The sequence below is a fragment of the Lithobates pipiens genome, unplaced genomic scaffold (assembly GCF_037356315.1).
Source record: "Lithobates pipiens isolate NorthernLeopardFrog02 unplaced genomic scaffold, aLitPip1_a1.2 Scaffold_30, whole genome shotgun sequence".
Classification (NCBI taxonomy): domain Eukaryota; kingdom Metazoa; phylum Chordata; class Amphibia; order Anura; family Ranidae; genus Lithobates; species Lithobates pipiens.
The window spans coordinates 34583232-34596043 of NW_027507791.1; the positions used below are offsets into that span (position 1 = coordinate 34583232).

The 12812-nt window shown below is 46.7% G+C and overlaps 1 protein-coding gene across 1 annotated transcript in view; it reads right to left on the reverse strand.

The window, feature by feature from the left end:
• Positions 1-12812, reverse strand: part of LOC143942156 (uncharacterized) — a 1285630-nt gene that overhangs the window by 1254451 nt on the left and 18367 nt on the right. Inside the window, exon 3 of the mRNA XM_077463417.1 lies at positions 3141-3206. Coding sequence (XP_077319543.1) covers positions 3141-3206 — 66 coding nt within the window. The remainder of the gene's footprint in view (positions 1-3140; positions 3207-12812) is intronic.

The following is a 12812-nucleotide window of genomic DNA, read 5'->3' on the forward strand; positions in this document are numbered from 1 at the left end:
TGAGCCAGCTCTCTCAGCCCATACTGGCACTTGGTCTAAGGGAAAATGGGTACTGAGGATGTCTACGAAAATGAAGGTAAAATGGTGGCTGTGGCTCTGGGAAAATAACTGCCAACCAAAAATAGCCACATGTCAGCCATATGAACCTATGCTGGACCCATAGATCCTCCTCTCCACTGAAGTGGGGGGTTGTCACCCAGGGGTAACACTGGCACAGACTATAGGTGCCCAGTCATATGTGTCCACATGAGACATTTAACTCACTGGCCACCCTAGTCCAGGATGGGGCATAGTCACTGTCAACTGAGAGAAGAGCTAGCGGTCTGTGTGATCTCGCTGGTCAAACTGGGGTGACCTGACAGTTAATAGAAGATCCCCACATGAAAAAATCCAAAGGAAAAAAAATTCCCAGCATAAAACAATGCATCCATACTCCTGGCACTAGGCACAATGTCTGGAGGTTTATAGTAGAGAAAGGGTTTTAAGTCCAGGGAAGACTGTCCATAGGAGGTGCCAATGTTTGTTTCTGCCTAGTGTTCTACTCCTGTAGGTGTTGCTATAAAACCCTGTTTGGTCCTGGATAAAGAAGAGGCTGTGTCCATCAATGAACATTTGAGAAATCTTCCTTTATCTTCATAGAAGGTAAACAAAATCTTCAGCCTTTAGAACCACTTTAAGTGATATTACAGATGAGAACTAGGAATGTACATCTTTTGCCGCGTACACACGATCAAACAATCCGGTGGAAAAGTCCGGCAAACTCAAGTCCGCCGGACAATCTGCCTGTGTGTAGCCTCCGGCTGACTTTTTATACCCAAAAGTCCGGCGGACTAAGAAAGTATTTTTGCATTCTAATCTGTCCGCCGGACTCGCTTTTCGGCAGACAGTATGGCCATGTGTGTGCTAGTCCGACGTGCTTTTGAAATGAGCGCTCATTTTGAGTGTGCCTCCAGGTAGCCGGGGCCAGTGAAGGAGGCGTCGCTGGCCCCGTCACCTGGTATGGACTTAAAGGGGAACCCCTACGCCGAAAAATCGGCGTGGGGGTCCCCCCCTAGGTCCACATCAGACCTTGTCTGAGCACGCTACCCGGCCGGCCAAGAAAGGGGGTGGGGGCGAGCGAGCCCCCCCCCCTCCTGAGCCGTGCCAGGCCGCGTGCCCTCAACATTGGGGGGTGCCTTGTCCCCATGTTGATGAGGACAAGGGCCTTTTCCCGACAACCCTGGCCATTGGTTATCGGGTCTGCGGGCGGGGGCTTATCGGAATCCGTGAGCCCCCTTTAATAAGGGGGCCCCCGGATACCGGCCCTCCCACCCTATGTGAATGAGTATGGGGTACAATGTACCCCTACCCATTCACCTGTGAAAAAAAAGTAAAAAAAAAACACAACACACAAGGGTTAAAATAGTTTATTGCACAGCTCCGGGGGTCTTCCGTTTTCGGGGGTCTTCACGCCGGACTCCTCCGCTATCTTCTGCTAGCTCTTTTACTAGCGGAGGAGCCCGGCTTTCTTCTTCGCGGCCCTCTTCTTCCGACTTCGGGGGTCCTGTCCCCCCTCTTCGGTTCTTCTTGCCGGGCCACCGCGCCTTCTTCTAGCTCTTTTACAGGCAGTGGCCCAGTCTTCTGTCGCCGCTGTCGCCGTCTTCTGTTCTCTTCTTCTATTCAGATGTTGCCTTATCGATGTCTCCGCTCACAATGACGGGGACGCGTCGCGCGGCGACTTATATAGAGACATCGCCGGATGATGTCCCCGCCCATTATGATGTCACAGTCCCAGCATCCTTATGGGGCACCGCCTGTAAAAGAGCTACAAGAAGGCGCAGTGGCCCGGCAAGAAGAACTGAAGAGGGGGACAGGACCCCCGAAGTCGGAAGAAGAGGGCGGCGGCGAAGAAGAAAGCCGGGCTCCTCTGCTAGCAAAAGAGCTAGCAGAAGATAGTGGAGGAGTCCGGCGTGAAGACCCCTGAAGACGGAAGACCCCGGGAGCTGTGCAATAAACTATTTTATCCCTTGTGTGTTGTGTTTTTTTTACTTTTTGTACTACATTGTACCCCATACTCATTCACATAGGGTGGGGGGCCGGTATCCGGGGGCCCCCTTATTAAAGGGAGATCACGGATTCCGATAAGTCCCCCGCCTGCAGACCCCGACAACCAACGGCCAGGGTTGTCAGGAAGAGGCCCTTGTCCTCATCAACGTGGGGACAAGGAGCTTTGGGGTTGGGGGGCCGCGCGCCCCCCCCTTCCCCAAGGCACGGGCCAGGAGGGGGGGCGCTCGCTCATCCCCACCCCCTGCTCCGACAAGGGTCTGATGTGGACCTAGGGGGGGACCCCCACGCCAATTTTTTGGCATGGGGGTTCCCCTTTAAGTCCATACCAGGTGACGGGGCCAGAGACGCCTCCTTCGCTGGCCCCGGCTACCTGGAGACGCGATCAAAATGAGCGGACTTTTCTCCGCGTGTGTGGTCCGTTCATTTCAAAAGTACGGCGGATAGTCCGGCGGACTTAGTACGCCATATTAGTCCGCTGACTTGTGTGGGCAAGTATCTCATTCGGAAAGTCCGGCGGGAAGTCCGTCAGACTAAGTCGGCCGGATAGTTGGCTACGTGTGTACGCAGCATTTGTATGTTTCTGATTATTAAGTTACATCCAAATCTCTTCTATCATTCAGGAACAAATCATCACGATTCCCAGTCCTGTGATCACTATGACATCTCTGACATGGTGATCATATAGTATTATTCACAATCACATGTGTTGGGTTATGATGTCACAATACCTCACACAGATAGAAGCATTCCGACATCTGAAGTTGGCAGACTACAGTTTATAAAGGGCAATACAGAATACAGTGGTCCATTGGTGGGAACACGTTTTATAGATCAATTTCCTGCAATGAGCTTCTGGCCGTGGAATAAAATGGAATACAATTTAGTATTCAAGAACTATGAACCTGGTAAGAGAAGACAGACCCCGGATCCAGTATAATCGGTGTACATCGATTATCATTATAATTTCTAAAGATTCCGATCTAGAAGCCCCTCAGTGGAGTAGATGGTACAAATGAAGTGTAATTATTCCAACACCATCTCTGCACCTTACACAAAGTGATTCCTGTGATAGATACACTACGGGTTTTATTTACCTTTCAGCTCCGGAGTCAGGGAATGTCTGCCTTTATCCAGCAGAATCAGATCCGGCAGATCCTCACCTATAGAGAGGAATATAAGATGATGGCTCTGAGTCATGTATGATTGAAGCTGACATTTCACATACACCTAACTACACATTACAATTATGTCCAAGCAGCAGAATATAACAAATCCTATGTTACATATAACATGTCAGAGTAAAGTTCTCCATATTCTGACCATATATAAATATACAGAAGTGATCTGATTGTGTTCTGAATAAGTGTACATGTGCTACAGTCAGGGCCGGACATTCAATAGGGCTTGACGGGGCTCAAGCCCATGGGCCCCGTCCAATAGGGGGCCCCGCGAGCCCTGCGAGCTCATACTTTGCACTAGGCGTCCGCGCTATAGCAGGCTACAGTGCGGACGGCAGTTGCTGGGATGGCGTCCCTGGACCTCCTCCTCTTTGTTTACTTCCCCTGATGCGTGCCGCGGGCACGCATCGGGGAAGTTCTGTGTCGACAGTGTCCCTTGGACACAGCCAATCACAGATCATGCTAAATGGCCAATCACAGCGGCCATTTAGCACTGATCTGTCCAATGAGAGATGATATCATGAGATCATCTCTCATCGCCGGCTCTCCCCCTCACAGAGACAGCCTGTGAGGAGGGAGAGCGACGTGCAGCTTGTCACTGTGAGTAAAAAAATAAAAAAAACAACGTAAAGTGCTGTCCCCAGTGCCATCTGTCCCCAGTGCCACCTGTCCCCAGTGCCATCTCTGTCCCCAGTGCCATCTCTGTCCCCAGTGCCACGTATAAGTGCCATCTGTACTCAGTGCCATCTGTCATCAGTGCCACCTGTCCCCAGTGCCACGTATAAGTGCCATCTGTCATCAGTGCCACCTGTCCCCAGTGCCACTGCCATGTATAAGTGCCACCTGTCCCCAGGGCCACGTATAAGTGCCATCTGTCCCCAGTGCCACTGCCATGTACAAGTGCCACCTGTCCCCAGTGCCATCTGTCCCCAGTGCCACGTATAAGTGCCATCTGTCATCAGTGCCACCTGTCCCCAGTGCCACTGCCATGTATAAGTGCCACCTGTCCCCAGTGCCACATATAAGTGCCATCTGTCCCCAGTGCCACCTGTCCCCAGTGCCACTGCCATGTATAAGTGCCACCTGTCCCCAGTGCCACGTATAAGTGCCATCTGTCCCCAGTGCCACTGCCATTTATAAGTGCCACCTATCCCCAGTGCCATCTGTCCCCAGTGCCACGTATAAGTGCCATCTTTCATCTGTGCCACCTGTCCCCAGTGCCACGTATAAGTGCCATCTGTCATTAGTGCCATCTGTCCCCAATGCCACCTGTCCCCAGTGCCACATATAAGTGCCATCTGTCATCAGTGCCATCTGTCCCCAGTGCCACCTGTCCCCAGTGCCACATATAAGTGCCATCTGTCATCAGTGTCACGTGTCATCAGTGCCACCTGTCCCCAGTGCCATCTGTTATCAGTGTCACGTGTCATCAGTGTCACATACTAGTGCTATCTGTCATCAGTGCCACGTATTAGTGCCATCTGTCAGCAGTGCCATATATTAGTGTCATCTGTTATCAGTGTCACATGTCATCAGTGCCGCATTTTAGTGCCATCTGTTATCAGTGTTATGTGTCTTCAGTGCCATGTATTAGTGTCATCTGTCATCAGTGTCACGTGCCATCAGTGCCATGTATTAGTGCCATCTGTCAGTAGTGCCACATATTAGTGCCATCTGTCATCAGTGCCACATCAGTGCCATGTGTCATCAGTGCCACATCAGCGTCACGTGTCATAGTCCTGGTGCTCCTGGGCCTTCAAAAGTGTAATAGGTAGTCAAGAAGTTAGATGCGTAATTTATGCTCCTAGAACACGTGACGGCGCTCCCTGCATGTTGGGCCTCTCTATGTGGCCAGGCTGTGGAAAAGTCCCACACATGTGGTATTGTAATACTCAGGAGGAGTAGAATGTACAATTTATCTTGCACTACTTTGTTCAATTAGTTATTTTGTTATATTCTTGCAATTGATTTGTTATGATTGCAACCTTACAAGGTAGTTGATTGTTTTTCAATATGTTTTGCAGGTAAATAAGTGTTTTATGTTCTCATTCTGACCAAGATATTTGTGCATTGCAATAAACACTTGATCACTTTGAACTTTTTTAATCATTTATTTATTTATTGGAAAAAAACTTTTTAAGCTTCAATCAGTAATAGATTATTACTTTGTTTAGCATTTAACACTGTCTACGGTACCAGTCACCTTTTAAAAGTAGCTTGGCACTTCAAATAACGATTGGATCGATTATATTGTTACGGCACCAGATGGCGACAAATTAATATAGAAGGTAGGGCCCGAAAGTGACTCAAGCCCAGGGGCCCCCAGCACCCCAAGTCCTGCCCTGGCTACAGTGTAGAGTGAAAACAGTGATAGTGTAGTGTTAGTGCAGTGCGACCATTCACTTTTATAGTTTAGTGTTTCGGGCGTGTTTACTGCATTATATTAACCACTTAAGGACCGCCTCACGCCAATGTACGTCGGCAGAATGGCACGGCTGGGCACAAGCACGTACCTGTACGTTGCTTTTTAAGTGCCCATCCGTGGGTTGGGAGCCAGTCCTGTGCTCCATGACCATGGCCGCGGGACCAGTGGACCCGATTGCCACTGGTGTCCCGCGATCGGGTCACAGGGCTGAAGAATGAGGAGAGGTCTGTGTAAACAAACCTCTCCCCATGCTTCCCTGTGTGGCTGTCACCGATCGTCTCTTCCCTTTTTTAGGGAAGGATGATCAGTGGCGTCACATGCTAGGCCACACCCCCTACAATAAAAAAAATACATAACGTCATACATAAAATTGCACTGCCCCCTAGTGGTTAACTCCTTCACTGCCAGTGTCATTTACACAGGAATCAGTGCATTTAAATAGCACCGATTGCTGTATAAATTACAATGGTTCCAAAAATGTGTCAGCCATAATGTCGCAGTCACAATAAAAATTGCAGATCGCCGCCATTACTAGCAAAAAAAAATTAATAAAAATGCTATAAAACTATCCCCTATTTTGTAAACGCTATAACTTTTGCGCAACCCAAAACAATAATCGCTAATTGCGATTTTTCTTTTACCAAAAATATGTAGAAGAATAAGTATTGTACTAAACTTGGTTTTTATATATTTTTTGGGATATTTATTATAGCAAAAAGTAAAAAATATTGTATTTTTTTCTAAATTGTCGCTCTATTTTTGTGCCGATTCGGAAAAGGGGCCTGGTCCTTTGGCTGCAAATTGGTACGGGGCTTAAGTGGATAAGGTACATTAGCGTTTGTTTACTGCAGTATATTAACCACTTTCAGACCGGACCAATTTGCTGGTCAAAGACCAGACCACTTTTTGTGATTCGGCACTGCGTCGCTTTAACTGACAATTGCGCGGTCGTTCGACGTGGCTCCCAAACAAAATTGACGTCCTTTTTTCCCCACAAATAGAGCTTTCTTTTGGTGGTATTTGATCACCCCTGCGGTTTTTATTTTTTGCGCTATAAACAAAAATAGAGCGACAATTTTGAAAAAAACGCATTCTTTTTTACTTTTTGTTATAATAAATATCCCCCAAAAATATATAAAAAAACATTTTTTTCCCTCAGTTTAGGCCGATACGTATTCTTCTACATATTTCTGGTAAAAAAAAAAAAATCGCAATAAGCGATTATTGATTGGTTTGCGCAAAAGTTATAGCGTTTACAAAATAGGGATAGTTTTATAGCATTTTTATTAATAATTTTTTATTATTTTTTTTTTACTAGTAATGGCGGCGATCAGCGATTTTTATTGTGACTGCGACATTGTGGGGGACCCATCGGACATTTTCGACACATTTTTGGGACCACTGTCATTTATACAGTAATTACTGCTATACAAATGCAGTGATTCCTGTGTAAATGACACTGGCAGTGAAGGGGTTAACCAGTGGGTGGCAGTGTAGGGGTTAAGTGTTCCTAGGGGTGTGTTACTAACTGTGGGGGGGGGTTGGGCTTTCATTTAGTGAACACTGATCTCTGCTCCAATCACATGGAGCAGAGATCAGCGTCACTAGTTGCTAGGCAGAATGAAGAAATGCTGTTTACAACGGCATTTCTTCATTTGGCCGCTCCGTGAGACGATCGCGGGGATGCCGGCTGTGCACTCCCGATGGCAGTGCGGCAAATTTAAAGGGACGTACATGTACGCCCATTTGCCTGCCCGTGCCATTCTGTCGACGTACATCGTCGTGCGCTGGTCAGCAAGTGGTTAAAGTGCATTAGCGCATGTTTACTGCAGTATATTACATGTTTATATAGCACCCTCTACTTTCAGGTAGGTGCTAGATAGTAATTTTCTAGCTGTATGACCCAGGTGCAGGTAAATTTGGCCAGGCCTGTGTATTATTTCAGGCCTGGTTGCTTTTTGATCTGGGAATGGGAGTGTCAGTATAGTGGGGGGTGTGGCCACCTGTACTCTGGTTCAGAGATGCCTCCTCTGCTTGCAGAATTGTTCTGGAAGAGAGGCTGGACATGAAACCTGAGTGGCGGGCAGCTCATGTGGGGAGCTCTGACCAATTATCTCTTGGTGTTGGCAGGGGGGGGGCTTCCCATACAAACTGAGGTCACATGCTTCCAGGGGGAGACAAGAAATACAGCATGGAGTGCTGAGGTGCTGTACTGGGCATCGCCATCGGGGGATACACCTTGCACAGAGGAGGGGTGGAGGAGCTGCTAGGGAGTATCAAGTTTCTGTGATCGGAGAACACAGGATTTGTAATGATGTTTGTATACTGTCAAATGTTTTAAATTAAATTCTATTTTTTATATTTTCCCTAGAATAAATATACTGTATATTTGAACATAACTTCAGTTCTTGACTTACTCAACATACCTGTACACATTTTTTAATGTTTTGCTGCCTAAAAAACCCTGGGGAAACTTTCCATTTTGTTTTGAACTTTTTTGGGTTGTGCAGCCCCGGGTACTCTCACATATATGTGTTTCCCTATTTATGTTCTCCTTAATAATCAGGTGCTGGTCCAGTCGGATCTGGATGAATGATTCAAAGGCAAAACCGAATGACCGCACTCCAAGAATAAGGAAGACATTTTAATGTATTAAAAGCATCCAACATCGAAAATGTTTACAAAGAGGGGAGTATGGTTGACACGTTTCACAAATCTCTTTGCTTAGTCATAACCCTTAACCTCCTTGAGGGTATTCCCGAGTGTGGCTCGGGGTGGATTTTCAGCACCAAAAGCGGTAACCCCGAGCCACACTCAGGATGCCATCGCAGGATCCAGGTACAGCTTACTTACCTTGTCCCCAGGATCCTGCGATGTCCTCCTGGCTCTGTGTGCAAGCTGACCTCCGCTAGATCTATCACAGAGCTGTAATGGAAATTTGTAGGTTCTGTATATAATTGTATTCTATTTTATATGTATTGCACGATGCCCTCACTGTGCACACGGCACTAATAATGTTTTCAGTACATGTTTTGCATTCTTTCGAGTCCTGATTAGAATTAGCCTGTCTATGATACGCCCCTTGTTACCATAAAAGTGCAATTGTAATATTAATGTGATACCTACGTAATCATGTGTATAAAAATCTTCAAATGCATCATAATAGAGGAGAACGGTTATTTGGAAAGATGCTGAGCGTATCTTTTGTGTCTGTCCCCTACTGCAGTAGTTATTAATTTGGAACCACTAATCAATATGAAGATAGGAGTTGCCTATCTATAAAGTATCCATTTCAGAGCCAAGCTCCATTCGATGTGAGCATTGTGACGCACGGGGACGGAGCACAGTGCCAAAAAACACAATACAGATTACATTACTGTATCAATTTATTTCACATCCCTTTTGTCCCTAGTGGTTTGTCCAATGCCCTGCATGCAGTTTTATAATATAAATACTGTTCTTTCTGCCTAGAAACTGGATATTGTCCATAGCTACCAAAACCGTCCCTTTACATCAAAAATGATTTTAGACCAGCTAGAAAACAGCGATAATAAATTAGAATCACTTGCAGAATTGAGCGATATCAATTTGTGGGGAAATCCATTATAAACACTGAAAGTAATGACAGTGACAATTCTGCAACTGAGCAAATTTCAATGTTTTTGATTTGATTACATTATTGAATAATTTTTATTATATTATTATTTGTTATAATTATTTATAGTTATTTATTATATTATAATCGATGATTTTGTGTTTAAAACTTTATCATACACGGGATGTCTACTAGACGTTTGGACAGATTTAAGTGAGTTGTTCCTTAGAATTAAAGGCCTACAATATAAAACAGCAAATTTCCATGCAGAATAATTGTACCGCTTTCAGCATCAAAAATCTGAAATCTCCACCAGGGAGGTTAAGCACTAGAAACATACACCTTATACTGTATATTCTTAACACAGCTGAATAATATTGACATGCTTAATTGGCTCTGCTCCAGACAAACATCACAGCATAATAAAATCAACATAGGAAATAATAATTTAGACATACCATATCGGCACATAACGTATAACACACACCTTAACTTTAAGAGGGAAGTTTCAGGAAAAAAAACTTTCTACAGACCCCTGAGACCCCTGAGCCCCCTGCATGACACACTGAGCCCCCTGCATGACACACTGAGCCCCCTCCATGACACACTGAGCCCCCTCCATGACACACTGAGCCCCCTCCATGACACACTGAGCCCCCTCCATGACACACTGAGCCCCCTCCATGACACACTGAGCCCCCTGCATGACACACTGAGCCCCCTGCATGACACACTGAGCCCCCTGCATGACACACTGAGCCCCCTCCATGACACACTGAGCCCCCTCCATGACACACTGAGCCCCCTCCATGACACACTGAGCCCCCTCCAAGACACACTGAGCCCCCTCCATGACACACTGAGCCCGCTGCAAGACACACTGAGCTCCCGCATGGTACACAGGCCCCTTTAATTATAAAGCCCCCCTCCTCCTCTGCACTCCCAGGAGACCACCAAGTCTCCTGGGACGGCATTGCCAGCATGCTCTGGATCGGAGCTATTGAATACCTGCATTGCCATCGCTGCCGGCCCCTTTTGATGCACCGCTCCTCCTGTGTCACCTGTGGATCTTTTGAACACCTCCATTGGCGCCGTGGACCCGGTCATGTGACATCTCTACTCTGAATCATTTACGGTCACATGACCACTCTCCTCCTCCAATCACAAGCTACACTCGAGGAAGGGGGCGGAGCTGGAGGAGGAGAGCGGCGTTGGTGGAGGGGTTTGAATTGACATACAATGGCATGGGGGAGCGGTGTGTGAGAGGCGGCCACCAGTAAAGTTAAAGTAAAGTGTCCTGGCAGCGTTGTCCCATGGCCAGGAGAGTCAGATGGGCCGTCCGATTACCGGCGCCCCCCCCCCCCCCCGGGAAAAAAAAATAGATATCGGCATATAACACGCAGGCACAGTTTACCCTCTGTTTTCTGGGTAAAAAAGTGCGTGTTATACGCCGATAAATACGGTATATGTTAATAAAGAAAGAAATATTATAGAAAATAACGTATTTGTCTAAAAAACACACACATATACCTATATCCAGTTCCATTAATGGAACATATATGTACTTGTCCAATGTAAAACACTGGTAAGTATAAATAATAATCAATGGTCAAAAATCCTGAAAGATCATCTGTGCAAATAGGAACAACATATTAACCACCTCGCTCCCGCCCTATAGCCGAATGACGGCCGTAGAGCAGGCGCGTTCGTCCGGGTGGTCGTCCCTGGACGGCCTGATGTTTACTTCCGCCATGCGCGCCGCCGCGGGCGTGCATCGCGGAAGTTCTGTGTTCACCGTGTCCCCCGGGGACAGGCAAACACAGATCGCTGTAAATGGCCAATCACAGCGGCCGTTTACAGCGTGATCGGCGTGTCCAATGGGAGATGATCTCATATGTAAACATATGAGATCATCTCTCAGCGCCGCTCTCCCTCCTCGCACAGACAGTGTGAGAGGGGAGAGATGAACGGCTGCAGCGGCAGCCGTTCTGCCTGTAGTAAGGAAAAAAAAAAAGTAAAAAAATAAAATAAAAAGTGCCATCCTCCCCCAGCCGTGCCATCCGCCCCAGCAGTGCCATCTGCCCCAGTGCCATCCGCCCCAGTGCCATCTGCCCCAGTGCCATCCACCCCAGTGCCATCCACCCCAGTTCCATCCACCCCAGTGCTACCTGCCCCCAGTGCCATCCACCCCAGTGCTACCTGCCCCCAGTGCCATCCATCCCAGTGCTACCTGCCCCCAGTGCCATCCACCCCAGTGCTACCTGCCCCCAGTGCCACCTGCCCCCAGTGCCACCTGCCCCCAGTGCCACCTGTCGTCAGTGCCACGTGTCATCAGTGCCACATAGTGCCATCTGTCATCAGTGCCACGTATCAGTGCCATTTGTCATCAGTGCCACCTGTCAGTGTCACGTGCCATCTGTTGTCAGTGTCACGTGTCATCAATGCCACTTATCAGTGCCATCTGTCATCAGTGTCACGCATCATCAGTGCCATGTATTAGTGGCATCTGTCATCGGTGGCACGTATTAGTGCCACGTATTAGTGCCATCTGTCATCAGTGCCACGTATTAGTGCCACGTGTCTTCAGTGCCATGTATAAGTGCCACGTATAAGTGCCACGTGTCATCAGTGCCACATATTAGTGCCATCTGTCATCAGTGCCACCTGTCATCAGTGCCACATATAAGTGTCATCATTGCCACGTATCAGTGCCATCTGTCATCAGTGTCACGTGTCATTGTCCTGGTGCTTCAAAAGTGTAATAAATAGTCAACAAGTTAGATGTGTAATTTATGTTCCTAGAACACATGATGGCGCTACCTGCATGTTGGGCCTCTCTATGTGGCCAGGCTGTGAAAAAGTCCCACACATGCGGCATTGTAATACTCAGGAGGAGTAGCAGAATTTTTTGGGGGGTGTCATTTGTGGTATACACATGCCATGTGAGAGAAATAACCTATTACAATGACAATTTTGTGGAGAAAAAAAAATGAAAAATCTTAATTTTGCAAAGAATTGTGGGAAAAAAAATGACAATATCAAAAAGCTCACCATGCCTCTTACTAAATATCTTGGAATGTCTACTTTCCAAAAAGGGGTCATTTGGGGGGGTATTTGTACTTTCCTGACTTGTTCGGGTCACAAGAAGCGAGATAGTCCACCAGTACATCAGATGTGATCAATTTTGTGCGATTCGCACCACAGCTTGTAGACTCTCTAACTTTCACAAAGACCAAATAATATCCAATAATTTGGGTTATTTTTACCAAAGATATGTAGTAGTATAAATTGTGGCCAAAATTTATGAAGAAAAATTAATAATTTGCATAATTCTGTCACAGAAACAAAGAAATATGCGTTTTTTTTCAAAATTTTCGGTCTTTTTTCATTTATAGCGCAAAAAATAAAAACCCCAGAGGTGATCAAATACCACCAAAAGAAAGCTCTATTTGTGGGAAAAAAAGGACACAAAATTCATTTGGGTACAATGTTGCATGACTGAGTAATTGTCATTCAAAGTGTGAGAGCACCGAAAGCTGAAAATTGGTCTGGGCAGAATGGTGTTTAA